This window comes from Physeter macrocephalus, chromosome 21, assembly GCF_002837175.3.
Source record: "Physeter macrocephalus isolate SW-GA chromosome 21, ASM283717v5, whole genome shotgun sequence".
NCBI classification, from domain to species: domain Eukaryota; kingdom Metazoa; phylum Chordata; class Mammalia; order Artiodactyla; family Physeteridae; genus Physeter; species Physeter macrocephalus.
The window spans coordinates 73260671-73276171 of NC_041234.1; the positions used below are offsets into that span (position 1 = coordinate 73260671).

At 38.3% G+C, this 15501-nt stretch overlaps 1 protein-coding gene across 12 annotated transcripts in view; it reads left to right on the forward strand.

The window, feature by feature from the left end:
• The window catches only part of DIAPH2 (diaphanous related formin 2), a 919875-nt gene that overhangs the window by 680673 nt on the left and 223701 nt on the right, over nucleotides 1–15501 (forward strand). Inside the window, exon 27 of one of the 12 annotated variants that reach the window (XM_055081634.1) lies at nucleotides 10752–11302. The exons of the other annotated variants lie outside the window; for them this stretch is intronic. Within the exon in view, the coding sequence (XP_054937609.1) occupies nucleotides 10752–11033 (282 nt within the window). The 3' untranslated portion in view covers nucleotides 11034–11302. Of the gene's footprint in view, nucleotides 1–10751; nucleotides 11303–15501 lie in introns of those variants that run through there. 12 annotated transcript variants of the gene reach the window in all.

Consider the following 15501-nt stretch of genomic DNA (forward strand, 5'->3'; position numbering starts at 1 on the left):
CAAAAGAGGGGCTGCCTAACCCTGCCTGAGCTGGCCAGAGAAGCCTTCATAGGGAAAGTGACATTTAGGCAGTCTGGAAAAATCCATAGGACTTTGACAAGCTGACTTTGACAAGTAGGTTTAAGGGTTTTACACATGATCTATAAGCCGAAGACTCCTAAATCAACATCACCAACTTCAGTCAATCATCTATGCTCACCATGTCCCTGTTTCATAGTGAGCTTAAAGTGATTTCAGTCTCCCAGGGGAGGGAAGAACCTTGAAAGAGAGACAAAAGTTGTCATGGCCACAAGTTCCCATTTTCTTAGTGCTTTGTGTGTTTGGCCTCAGGGTTCTTGGCGCTTAAAAGCATATTGGACTATAGATGGAAGCAATAAAATACCAGTAGCGCTGAGAAGAAAATAAGAGTTCTGATTCATGTGCTACCAAAAATTACTTCCAAATAAGCTCAGAGTTTCATCTTGGGAGATCTGTTTGGCATGTGTAGCATAAACAAATTACAGATAGCAAAAAAATCTTCCTAAAAGAGATAACCTCTAAAAGATGGGGCAAATGGAAATAAACAAAAAGGGTTGACATTATGGATTAAGACGTGTTTCAAAATAATCACATTCAAATGAATGAAAGCAAAATTGGGCAATCTCTATGAGATGCTGCTCTATAAATTATTCATTTCATTCATATTACATACTACTCAACTAATAAGGATATTGAAGATGTTCAGTTGACTGTCCTATATATTGTCATGAAGATATATGTAATTGGAAACATTTCTAAATTCAGAATTAAGACTCTCTTTCTAGTTAGCTTCTCTGAGAGCAAGAGAGTTTTAAAAACTGCTTATAATATAGGCAAGGTTAATTAATAATCCCTAAATTTAAGTTGAATATTTTGCAGAAGAAAAATTCCAGATTTACATAATATCAAAACATCTCTTTTGCTTATTCTCCTTTATGCTTCAGTCATTCGACTAGTTCAAATAGTTGACTGCACAGTCTTTTTTCTTTTGAGATATTTGGAATAGAATGTTCAAAATCAGTGAACCTTGTGTGTTTCACCACCATGCAGCGTCTTGCTTAGGCATAAAAATTAATTTCAGCTGTTGGGAAAGTGTTTGCGGCAAGTATTATACTTCAGTAACTTTCAGAGCTCCAAATAAATTATAGAAAATATTTCTTTTCTCTTTTAAATCTGTCAGTTTCCTGCTGCTTCTGTGTGTTTTTGTTTTGTTTTTTAAAGAACAGTCTGTTACCCAGGCACTCAATAAATATTTGTTGTGTGAGCGTCCTCATTCTATATCTTATGTACTAGAAATAGAGGAACAAGGCTTTATGGGATTATTAGATCCATTGGCCTAACTTAAGAAGAAAATGTTACCATTACTATTAATCAGGCTAGCAGATTTCCCCTCAACAAAATAAGTGTTTGCTACTGTTCATTTGATAACTAAACTTTAAGAATTTTTTTAAAAATCAAGACTTTAACAATTTTTCAACGGCTCTTAGATGAGCGTTAAAATGGCTAAGTGTTAGGAGGCTAAGTGATATCTATAAATCATGGCGTTTTATGCCATTGTTCAGTCTTTTTTTTTTTTTTTTTTTTTTTTTGGCGGTACGTGGGCCTCTCACTGTTGTGGCCTCTCCCGTTGCGGAGCACAGCCTCCGGATGCGCAGGCCCAGCGGCCATGGCTCACAGGCCCAGCCGCTCCACGGCATGTGGAATCTTCCCGGACCGGGGCTCGAACCTGTGTCCCCTGCATCGGGAGGCAGACTCTCAACCACTGCGCCACCAGGGAAGCCCCACTGTTCAGTCTTGTTGCTTCTACCTCCTAAATATTTTTGGACTTCACTCATTTCTCTCCAAACCCACTGACGCTACTTTAGTTCTGGGCCCCCGCCATCTCTCAGCTGGACTATTAATTACAATGATGTCCTGACTGGTCTCTCTGCCTACTTCTCTTACCATTTCTAACTTCTAATCCATTCCCCACATTATAGTCAGAGTAAAACTTAAAAAACCAAACAAACAAGATAATGTTACTCTCCTGACTTATGATTCTTTAATGACTTGTGTCCTCAGGATAAAATCTAAACTGTTGAAAATTAATGTGGTTTACAAAATCAAAAGAACTAAGATTACTTAAAGCCCAGACCATCCTAAGGTTGGCTGAATAAGCCATAATCACTTGAACTCTCCTTCCAGACTGGGAAAAGTCAAGTATTGACAGTGGAGGCAGCAGAACAAAACAGCAGGAAGTGCCTAAGAGGACCTGAGCCTCTTACAACAGAGAGAAACTTTGGGAGCACAGTATGGAAGGCTCAGTAAATGAAGGCTCGGAGGCAAATGTGTGATTGTCATCTTGTGTTAATTGCTCCCTAGCTAGCGCAGCAGCATCGGGAGTTATGACAACCAAGGTTGCTCTTATCTTAATTCTCAGTTAGGGATGTTCTTCCTTCTGTCTTAAGTAATTGTTCTTTTAAAATCTAACCTTATCTGAAAGCTCCTTGTAGCCATTTTGGCTTACGGAGATACTTAATTTTGAGAAGCTCTCATTTTCCTCAAGCCATCTTCCTCTTTACAAGGACTCAATCATGTCTAAATCTAAACTATAATTGGAAAGCAAGGTGAGCATCTGCATCTGCACTCAAAGGCTAAATTGATCGTATATAGAACATTTTATTCATTCATTAAAGGCAATTTGCCTTTAAAGAAATGAGGATGAATTTTTGCATAAAAAGACTGTGTATAGAATTCCTGATCCAAGAACACTGAGTTATTTTGAAACATTCTAAAGCCTTCAATTCACAAAGCACTTGACATTTAAAGGAAACTTTAGTACAGTATTGTAAAAATGGTGGACTTATGTTAGAAACCAAATATGTTTTTTTTTCCAAATATGTTCTTGAGCAAAGAAGTCTTAATCAGTAATATAAACTCTATTATCTAGAATTCCATCATCCAAAATTTCTATTAGATGCCTCAAAAGTTGATGCACATTTGCCTTGCCAATAAAATGGTAATTAATGTTATGAAGGTGCCCTTGAGAAACAGCAAAGACCCTGATGTGCCTCTTGAAATAATATAGTTTTATTTGTAAGTTAACTGTCTCATCACCTGTGAATTCATATGTTTACACTAGTAACAATAATCCAGATATCCCAGATTATCTCTTCTTTACCCCCACTGGCAGGACTTAAGCCCTCTGCAAAGTCTCCACTCCCACAAGTACATCTGGAGTCATCTCATATGGGCTCAAACATGTGTCATCTATAGTCACCGCTTGACATTTGCCCACACATATTTGAGTGCCTCCTACTCTAGGGTGATGAGAATATAGCATTAAACAAAATAGACAAAGTCCTGCCCTTCCTGTCCTCCTGCAGCTCCGGCTCCCCTCTGCTGAATGCCTTTTGCTGGCAAAGCTGCTTGAGTTGCCCTCAATGATAATGGCCACATCCGGGCCAAGGTTGCAGTCTTCTGCTGCTCCAATTTTGCCATCAATCCTTGCAGTATTTGAGTGTGGGGTTATGCTCAGTGCAGACGTAGCCACGCTTCCCGAGACCCTTCTTAAAAAGTTTATTTCTAGTCTCTTCTGATCCCTTTCTCCTTGGAGACTTAAAAGTTTTTTTTTTTTTTTTTTGAAGTCCTAGAGACCTAAAGGGGATCCTAAAACCATAATCCCCTCCATTGCCCTTCTTCCTCGCTTTTGTTCAGGCACCTAGTCAGGTATCTTCCTTCTCCTAGAAGCCAGGGATAAATGAAGTACCAGCATAAATCCTTTCATGCAGATAGAGCCCTAAGGGCCCACCAGCTCCCCCTATTTAATCACACACACCCAGATAATTCCCTTTGAGCTCAGATGGGACCACCCTGGCTACATAGCCTTAGGTTTATTTTGAGCTATTGCAACTCTTTGAAAATAGGCAATCCATGTAAAATACATGGTAACTCTATTAAGCAGAATATTTGACCAGAATACTTCATTCCCCAGCTGTGCCGGAGAGCAGACTTTACTGTATTATATAGACATCATTGAATTCTTCTTTAGAAAACAATGTCATCTATCAACTGTTGTATTCTGTTTGACGGTTTACTTTGGGCCAGAAGTAGATGCCCTATTTTTCTGATATGATTTTTCCTTGTATAAAAAAACTAAATATTATATCATAAGGAACTAAAGGAATATGTAATAATGGCATCCATGGTTTAAAGAAAACCCACATTCCCCAACATGAGAAAAATGCCTACTGGTATAAATGGTTTTTAAATGGGTGCACACTTTAGATTAATATTATAAAAATTTAGGATATCATAAATGTTTCTAAAGATATTTCTCAAAGTTGTCAGAATTGTTTACGGCAAGCTGGATATTGCCCTTTAGAAATCTAAAAGACAACATAATACCTAACACTGAAAATATTAACAAAATCAGTTCGATGCCTACTTTTCTCATTAAAGTCTAGTAATAACTAGAACCAGGAAACAAAATGCAATATCTTTAGTTCTAGCAATAACACCTCACATAGAATTTTTCAAGGAAGTGTTCCCCATAAATAAGTTATTATTGAATTATGTCCAATCACCAGGAAGTGATGCTGAAACTCGGCCTCTGTGCACTGGTGCCGGATCAAATTTTGGAGACAGAGTTTTGGGTGAAGTAGAGAAGAATAGCTTTATTGCTTTGCCAGGCAAAGGGGGGCACAGCAGGCTCATGCCCCTCAAAACTGTGTGTCCCAACCCAGAGGAGTTTGGTGAGGAGTTTAATAGCAATGGTTCAAGGGCATCATTGCTAGTAAGTATCAGGGTATGTGCAGGGTCTGCATTCCTTTAATCTGGCCTCCCGTGGTCTCCTGATGAGCTGTGGTTCTTTTTTTTTTTTTTTTTTTTTTACCGGGGGGCACGAACCCGTGTCCCCTGAGAGCTGTGGTTCTTGAGGTTATCAAACTATGACCTTCTCTCTGGAATGAAGAATGCTTCCTCAAGCAGTTCATCTTCCATTTGTGGGGAGTTTTAGTTCTGCAGAAGAGCTCAAAGATATTGTTACATGTATCCCTTGAGGTGGAACCAGGACCCTGCCCCAAGTCTGCACTATTGTTTCTTGGCTGCCCCTCCCTTGTCTCTGCATCCCCTCCCTTCCCTGATTAGTAACTGTTTGAATCTGCCCTTTGGAACTCAGAGAAGGTCACAGAGGCTGGAGTTTATTCTCTACAAACAAGAAACAGGGGACACAGAAAGGCTTTCATGCCCAGGAGCCCCACAGGGTCCTGCTCGGTTTCACTAGCAGGAAAGTTATAAGATAAGTGGGAAAATATATGAGCTGACCTTTTCCAGTGGCCCTGAGATTGGCCAAAGCTATTGATTGTTATCAAAGCCTGCCTGTTAAAACCTGAGCAGGAAGATTCCAGAGGTTAATGCTCCTGGTATCACCCTCTCAGCTTGCTGTTTTTCTTCATTCTGCTTCATCGTCATTTGTTTATCAGAAAACATGCCCTAGTCCCTGTACGAGGCAGTAGGAGGCAGGACTCTCCCTGGAACCCTGCCCATGGAGCTCCTTTTGCCCAGTATGTCTCCTCCCTCTTCTTCTCCTCTCCCCACTTCCTCTCCAGTTGCTTTAACAACTTGTTCAAGTCACTTCATCTAAGAAGCCCTCCCTACTGCTCCAACTTTAGCCTAGATATCCCTTCTGGGTGCTTTCGTACCTCCATCCTAGCATATTTTACCCTGTAATGTGTTCATCTCCGTATCCTCAGTGACCAGCACTATAATTAGCCTGCCATGGGTAGGCTAATCACTAAGGATGTGTGTGTGTGTGTGTGTGTGTGTGTGTGTGTGTGTGTGTGTGTGTGTATACACCCCCCCACACACACACATACACACACACACACACACACACACACACACATATATACTCAATGAGTTATATTAACTCAATGAATTAATATAACAGTGAATGAACCAAACAACCAAAGATGAAGAAAATCAAAATTTTGGCTGTCCAGACCTCACATTCTAGTGGAAAAGGCCGTCAAAGGAACAAATTCTAATAATAAAATGATACATATATACAAAGGGCTTGTGAGAGAGCAGAGGAGAGAGGCATTTGTTCTGTCTGATTTAAGGAAGGCTTCAAAGAAGAGACATGTGTACTGCAGCCTTTCACATTTAAAGAAGTCCTTCCTTTTTTTGTTTCCCCAGCTGATTTGGTGTTTATGTATAGTGGTAAACATGTATATTTCCTAGTTTTCCATGCCGAGTTCAAAGTGGAAAGACAGCTATTTCATTTCCAGGGAAGCAGCTTTCAGGTAATTATTATGATCTAAATGTTATCTGTCATATGGTTGGACAGCAGTAACCAAGCTTCAATTACTTCTTATGACTGACAGCCGTCCTGAGCAATAGGCTAATCGATGCAGATTATCTAGGGCAAAATCAGTTACTTAAAGACTGACTTGTCTGGTGTTACTTTGGGGCAGTGGGTCTTATCCAGGGATGATCTTGCCTCCCAGGAGACATTTGGCAAGGTCTAGAGACATTTTTGGCTGTTACAAACAAGGAGGAAGTGCTGCTAGCATCTAGTGGGTGAAGCCAGGGATGCTGCTAAATATCCTACAATGTACAGGACGGTCCCTCACAACAAAGAAATAATCCTTGCCAAGATTGAGAAACCCGGCTTTAGGGTTATCTGCTAAATAAATATTTTTTTAATTTTCATTTGGAAGACAATGCGAGGTGACTCAAATTAATAAGCAGAATTTGTACTAGATAAATTAATAATGCATCTATTTGTCACATCAATTTACTATATTAATAATTTCAATTATTGACTTGATCACTGTAAAGTATTATTTTAATTACTGATATTTCCTGTATCATTGAAAGATGTTCTGGTTCATATGACTTGTAAAATTTTTAAATCATGCATGTACATTGTAGGAAAATTAGAAACCATAGGCAAAAAAGAAAAAAAAAAGTAGCTGAAATCCTACTACCCAGAGATAATATTAATAGCTTGCCATATATTCTTCCAGACATTTATCTGTGCAAGTACATATGTATTTAAATTGTGAATATATTTTTCTTAAAATAATAATAATAAAAAGTCTTGTGAAAGTTTAAGCCCTAAGTGTATATTTACTTGTACTTCCTAGCAGCTTGTGCCTCTATGTATATGACCATCAGCATTTAGTGTATAGTGCCATTGGTTTTCCCTTCAGTTGTGATTTAAAATATTAATTAGCTCATTTCATGATGCCGTTTTCAGAATACCTGGTCTTTGGTGCCATGCTAGCCATCACGGACTATTGGAAGTTACCTGTAAATAGACCGGTGTAATCTTGCTTTCTCTTTTTGTTTTTACATAATACCCTCATTAAACTTGCCTGTGGCAATTGGTAATTGGTGAATTGCCAGTTGGGCCCATTCACACTAGTGCTTCATAAACCTTCTGCTACTTGTCTCTGCTGTACATTTTGATTTAAGAACCATTATTTACCTCAGCTAGGCTGTCTTTTAGTTAACAAATGCAAACTGTTAATTTTATAAGGGGTTGTAATTTAATCACAAAAACCTTTCACATGGGCTTCCCTGGTGGCGCAGTGGTTGAGAGTCCGCCTGCCGATGCAGGGGACACGGGTTCGTGCCCCGGTCCGGTAGGATCCCACATGCCGCGGAGCGGCTGGGCCCGTGAGCAATGGCCGCTGGGCCTGCGCGTCTGGAGCCTGTGCTCCGCAACGGGAGAGGCCACAGCAGTGAGAGGCCCGCGTACCGCAAAAAAAAAAAAGAAACCTTTCACAAAAGTAATAGTATGATTTGAAGTCAGACCAAATATCCTTCTAAATATATCTATCTATCTATATTTATATAAATACATTTATATATGTTTTCCTTTTGTTTCCTCTCATTCTCTCCTTGAATCAAATTTCAAAGTCATAGAATACAGTCTTTGAAGTCCTTTTTTTTTTTTTTCAGATCTAAAACATGTTATAATCCTGATGATGAAACAGTTTCTATTTTTGCTCATATAACTGTTTTGATTTTATTTTCTGCAAGTGTTTGGTCTCACAATAATCAGAATGTCCTGATTTTCTTGATAGGACTTTTAGGCAAATCAGAGACTGTATGGTATTCCCGAAAAGCCAGGAAATAGACCAGTCATTCGTTTAAATCCTGGCATTTTGAATTGGAAGATGTTCAAAGTCTATTATTCTTCAAGATCTTATAAAGTCTGTGTTCAAATTAGTGGATTACTCACTATGATGGTTTAGTTGAAGTCATTTATTTTTTTCAGATTTCACTAATAGTGCATAAAAGAGCCAAACTTGTTTATATGGAGACAGTATAGTTTGGAATAGTGTCTAATTTGTTTTTGCTCAGTTGTCTTTGGTCTAGAAGAAAAAGAAACAAGCCTCATGTACATTAGAGACAAATAAAGCAATAGTGATTTGGAAGAGCTAGACAGATGATCAACTAAAATGTGGATGAAATAATAAATATAACTGCAATGACGAATTCTAATCACCAGGTGGGAGATATGGGTTGATGTCACTTACAACCTGGAAACTTTATTTTGAAGATTAATTATTTTTAGCATTATTTTTAGTTATAAGCCATTCTCCTTCATCAGATGACATCTCTAAGAAAGTATTTGCCCAAGTACTTGCTCCTTAGTTTAAAATACAAGATTTATAAATAAAAAATCAATTTAAGATTAAGCTTCTTTAATACATCATAATTATGTGGTTCTTTCATACTATATTAAAAGTCTAAAGCATATAATATTTTCATAGAAATACATTTTTATTACATTTAAGCATTATTTAGGCCAAATATGTTTTAGATAATCCTTTAGGCAACAGGCTTTAATGCATAGGGCAAATTAATTTATAACTATTACTGTAACTATAACTGCTTACGTATGTAGATATTGTTGCTCGAATATTTTTGTAAGTGCCTGGAAAGTATCTATAAAATAGACAACCCAAAAGTACATTGCTGCTCAGCATTGTTTGAATAGCCAAAAGTTCCAAATTCGCAAAATACAAATGAAGGAGATGTTTTCTGTGAAATGCACACTTGGGTTCATTTAAATAGCTTTAAAAGGAATCTTGGGGAATAGAACTTTAAATAGAAAAGATTATTTGTTTATTTCCAAGGTACCCCTCTTTGTTTGTTTTCTGTCTTTAGCTGGAATATGCTGATACAAGACAGCTCTGCTTTTCCAGCTTGCTTGCTTGCTTTTTCTCATTCATGCATTCAGCAAATATTTACTGAGTTCCCACTGAATTAAAGATACTGTTCTAGCTACTGGCACTTTTTAGTTTACTAAAATTTCTGCCCTCATGAAGTTTGACTTGTAATGGGGAAAGTGAGATAATAAACTATAAACATTATTATTAGGAAAATTATGTGTTACAACATAATAAACGCAATGGAAAGAAAAAATAATGTGCCAAATGGGAAAGCCACATGGCAATGGCTGACAGGTTTCAGCCTTAAAGTTCCTTGTACAATCAGTATTTTAAATTAAGACTTAGATTTTAGCACTATGACTTTTTCTGTAAGTATAGGAATCACTGAGTTTTCTTGTTTAGAAGACTTCACTAGTTACAATTAGATGATTTTTTTTTATACAAACCCTAACTATTTCATAACTTGTGCATCCTTATGTGGTACAGGAGAAATAAAAATGAATTCTGCCCCCCTTGAGAGAAAGAGTCTTCCCAAGGGCTTTATCATTTCAATTAAATAATTATAACCTTGTCGTCTGAAATATGGAGGCTATGCAAACAGAGGTCTTTACCTAGAAGCAGACAGGAGCTCTGACAAAAGATGGGATGTATAGCAAAGCATGTAGTACAGTAAAAGCATATTTTTAGTGCCAAAAAAGTGAAAAATTCTAAGGAACTTACAAAGACATCGAGTTCATCTTGGATTCTTTTCGCCCTGGTCCTTGTTCTCTGCCAGCTGTCAGCTAATTGATCTGATAAACTAATGCAGTACTGTGTCACTCAATTCTCCACTACATGCATGCCCTTTAAATGCAGGACAGTGCCTTAATCTGGCAGAGCAATTCTGCTGTCGAGAACTTCTTGCAGCATGGCTAGCTGATAGAGGAAATGTTGGGGAGAAAGGCAGCCTTTCTTGTACCTCTGAAAGAACATCATGTAAGTGGCTGCCTAATCTTTCTGGGTCTAAGATTTTTTTCTCCCCATCAAGGACATTCCACAACTCAACTTGTCTGTTTTGGTCTCATAATCCAGCTCTATGATCTGTGTTCTTCAAATTGGCATCCTCTGGTATTGGCTTCCCCCGTGATATAGATCAGGGATCAGCAGTCTATGACCCAGGGGCCAAATCCAGACTGCCCTCTGCTTTTGTAAATAAAGTTGTGTTGGCTCACAGCCAAGCTCCTTTGTTTCTGTATTGTCTGTGGCTGCTTTCACTCTATGATGGCAATGGTGGTGCTGAGTCTTTGAGACAGGGTCCATATGACCCACAAGGCTGAAAATATTTACCATCTGGCCCTTTACAGATGAAGCTTGCTGACCCTTAATATAGCACATGCAAACAAGGGGGTGGAGGTGAGATTCTGATAGGAAAATCACAGAAAACAGATACAGTCTCTTGTGTTTTAACTTTCAAATGCAGTCCCTCCTTAAAAGGGGTTAGCTTTTAGAGAAGATGGGAATTGGGAGTTTCACTAGAAGAGATGTGGTATCAACTGGACTGTTAATTTCCCCTTTCCTTTCCAGGTGACATTCATGTCTTTATATATTGCCCCTGAGACAGAACTGCTGCCCTCATCTTGCACGCTCAGCAGGATACCGCTGGGAGTGACCCAAGCCTTAGTGAGACCCAAGTCTTGCTTAGCCAATAGTCCTGAACTTACTTCTGTATCCCTGGAGGCAAAAGATACTGTACTTCTGTGTCATTTTAGTGCCTATAGTATATTAGATATACAATATATGCTTTATACTCCTGATTTTCTCCCTACTCTGCCTTATACTATGATACACACATATCCCGATCAGTAGAACAATCCTTTGTCATAACGTGGGCAGGATTTCTTGGTTTTGACTTTCAGTAGGAATATCTCCACAGTCTATTCCTTTGGATCCCCGTCCTTCAATCTTAAATGTGAGCATTACCAAGGGTCTACCCTTTGTCCTACATAATTTTTCCTGAGCAGTTCATATCTATTCTCACAGTTTCTACTCTTCCTTGAGTTGTGATCTTATTCTTCAGCTCTAACCTCAAGTTTATTGTCTGTTGGATGTCTCCAACTAGATTTCCCACAACTGTCTCCAACTCAGCATATTCAGAATGGAACTCATTACATCTATTCCCAATTTCCTGTTTTGGTTAATTATATAACTAATTAATGAACATATTCTCTGTTTTGGTTAATTAAATAAACATAGTCTCTGCTTCTGTTAATTAAATAAACATATTCTCTGTTTTGGTTAATTATACGACTTGATATCTTCTTCTCTGCCACCATTTACATCTATTCAACCCCAAGTTCATGTTGATTCTGTCTGAATCGCAGTCACTTCAACTGCCCTAGTTTTGGTATTTGTTGTCTCTCCCCTGCAGTAATCTTTTCAGTCATCCTGACTTCAGACTTAGTACCCTCCAAACCATCTTTATACCACTGCAAGATATTTCTTTCTAAAACCTAGGTCTCCCATTTGCAGCGACATGGATGCAATTAGGGATTATCATACTAAGTGAGGTAAGAGAGAAAGAGAAAGACAAATGCCATATGATATCACTTATATGTGGAATCTAAAATATGACACAAATGAACCTGTCTATGAAACAGAAACAATCAGGGACATAGAGAAAAGACTGGTGGTTGCCAAGGGGGAGGCGGGTGGGAGAGGGAAGGACTGGGAGTTTGGGATTAGCAGATGCAAACTGGTATATATAGAATGGATAAACAACAAGGTCCTACTGTATAGCACAGGAAACTATATTCAATGTCCTGTGATAAACCATAATGGAAAAGAATATGAAAAAGAATGTGTATATATATGTTTAACTGAGTCACTTTGCTGTACAGCAGTCATTAACACAACACTGTAAATCAACTATACTTCAATTTTAAAAATTTAAAAACTAATAATAAAACCTAGGTCTCACTGGGAGACCCATCTTCTCAGACCTTTAATGGCCGCCCACGGGTGACAGTAAAGTCTAAACTATCGTTTGGAAACCCTTGGCAGTCTAATTTGCCCCCAACCACTCTTCTTTTCCTCTGCTCAGAATGCCATCATGTGCACCATCGTCCTTTCACCTGGTGAAATCATTTTCTTCCTTCAAGACTCCGTTCGATGGTGACTTTCTCCATTACATCTTTCCTAATCTCTCCTCCTCAACTCCAAGGAGAATTCATCACTCCCTAGTTTGTATGCTTCCATCACGTGGTTAGTGTGATGTCACACTGCGCTCATTATAATTGGTGGTGTGCAGACCTGCTTTCTCCTTTATGCTGTGAGTTCCTCTGGAATAAATGTATCTCACCTGTCTGTCAATTTTTGTCACACAGCAGAGTGTGTGGCACATAGTCACCAGCAGATATTTATTGATCCGTAACCATATTTGTAACTGGTGCTCGTGCTCCTTCTGTGCTAGACATCTAATAATAAATGTCTTTTGTATTCAATGCTTCAAAGCCCTCCAGCTGTCTCCTTCCCCTTCCCCTGGCCTTCCTCTGCCAGTTTTTCCAAAACCTTTCATTATTTTAATGATTCTTTTGACTCTTCATCCACATTGATTCAGCAAATATTTGACTGAAGTACTTAAACTTATCTGCATTCACCCCATCACTCATCATTGTGAAATCCCAAAGTGACCTATATTTTCCACGTACATATAACGCTTTAGTGAGCTATCCAAAGGCACAGGAAGTACCTCATGTTTACTGTTTTATTTGTACATTCTAGTATCCAGCCTCTCATTTGTCAGCATTACTTTGTGATTTACTGTTCCCTTATGACTGACTATGACCCCTTAAATCTTCATTATTTATCCATGGCCAGCTACTCCCCTGCTTATGTCTCTAGGATGTTTTTCTCTTTATGGTAAAAATCATTACAGAAGGACTATTCTTCAAACATACACCTGATCTTTCTACCTTCTCTAAGTCTTGCCATCTTCAAAAACCCTTTGAAGGGAATAAAACTTTTATTTAGGGGAGTTGCTGCATTTTAAAAGAAGAAAAATAGTCGTTACGTTTTACAGGATAAAGTTTAGTCATATTAAATTTCTTAAGTATATCATAGTGTTGTATTTTACCTTTATAGTACTTAAGCATAAACATGCACAGTATGTAGAAAGTAACATTGAGATTTCATTGCAGTAGAGTATCTGTGAGTCAGAAAGGCATTATACAGAAGTTCACACTGAAAGAAGTAAAATCTCAAACACAACGTTTATTATTGCAAAGTTTTGTACAGGAAATAAAATCCAGTGTGTCTGTAAACTCCCTAAATCCCCTAGTAAGTTATTTGTCCAACATGTCGGGCTTAATGGCAAAATCCCTCTATACCAATAAATAAGGCAACTTAAGCAGAAGATTCATGATGAAGCCAGAAAACTCCTCTATAAATAATGGCATAGTATCCAGGGAGGAAGGAGGTAAAGGAGAGGGCAGTAGATCATTAGCATAGTAAGACAAGGATATTTCCATCAGTAAGGAAGCAGTGATATTTGGCCAAATCTAGGTCATGATCAAGGATATAATGACAAGGGGGATGGGTTTTACATTGTGGAATGTAGCTGCAATGCGCATATACAGATGGAATGGCTTGCTTCCCAGAAAACACTCACCACCATATAACAATGTCCTTATTATTTCTCGTTTTGAAAAGAGGATCTTAAAGCAGGATACCCTGGTCCTGCCCTGTATCCTATGCAAACCCAATTGTGAAGTGATCCACACACTAATTTAATTTTCAGGTATTTTCACAGATCAACTCTTTCTGGCTATAGCAACCCCAGATTCAAGGGGTTGAATCACAAGATATTCATGTTATTTTTCCTGTTTTATGAACTACTGACTCAGACATACATACTTCTAGAGCCAAAATATCCTAGAATAGAAAGTGAGGAATTCCCTGTAGGTTTATCTCGTAACTCAGCCTCCTGGCATGTTTTTCAGAGCCTTTTAACAGCTAAATAGCTATTCTTCAAATAGGTTTTTAGAGAAAGCAGGTTCATAACTTGACTTGGTTCCACTGCTTTGCCATTCTTACTATAAAATTCTTTTTAATTCTCAAACAGAGTTTCTCTTCTTAGAGCTCAAACGCAGGCACTGTTATTCTGCTTCTGGAAATCTGGAAGATATCAGATGAGCTTTGTCCTTTAAATAAATATCCACTTCCATGGATAGAGTTATATCCGTGTCCACGGATGGAGTTATATCCCTTAATCCTGTCTTCCCTGAGCTTAGTTATCCATCTTTTTTTGGTTCGTAGTTTGGCATTTCCCAAACTTTCAGCATTTCCCTTATTCTTCATTAGAGTTCTCCTCAGGTTTTTATATATCCCTTAAACAAAGGAAGATCCAGATTTGTGAGGCCTGAGTTTATATAAATTGGGATGATCCATTTAGGAAAAAGAATATGAAAATAGTTTTCTTTTGCAAGCTTCACAAAAACACCTGGGCAGGTGAACACGTTGCCAGCGCCCCTCCCCCACCCCATGCAAGTGAGGGGTACTGATAACTCTTGCTACATTTAGCTTCATGGTGAATCTGCCTCTGCCCTTAGAGTTGTTCCTCCCATAAATTAAGCACAGCTCTTTAAAAAAGGCTAAACTGTCAAAAGAGATAAACCTAAGTCAGAATGTTGTTATCACACGTGCTAAGCTAGTATTTACACTAAATTAATCATCACTGTCTTCATTAATTAAGAAATACTTATTACATGCCGCCTTTGTATTAGATGCTCTGTTCGGCTTATACTTGAGTGCTTATCTGAATATATCATACGTGAAGCAAACTAAACCAACACAGGGCCTGCCCTTTCAGATGCTGTTAAACTAAGCCAAGACTGAAGCAAACGTACATAAAGGAAATCTTTGGTTATCTGAATCCATGTTACATATTTAACATATATTAACATATATGAAAAAGGATGAGCGTATCTTGATGTGATGGTTAGGGAAGCAGTCCTTGGGGTCTCCAATTTAATCTGAGGGAAGAGAGGTTTAGAGGTATGCTCTCTCTCTTCTACTTAATGAAAATGACATTTCCCTTACCAACAATACAGCATGGAAGTGTCAGGTTCACTGCAGGAACCCTGTGACCTCTAGGGGCCGTCTTGCCATGCTTTTCTGTGCCTCATCAGCTTTCCTTTTTTTATTTGTGTTGCTTGGCTTCCAGTCATTGTTTAGTGTTATATATGTTTCTCTATGTATGAAAATTACCCTGATTGTTCAGACATCAATAAAGGGAAAGGTGCTACCCCATAATTACTGGAAGGACATCTTTCTGTCA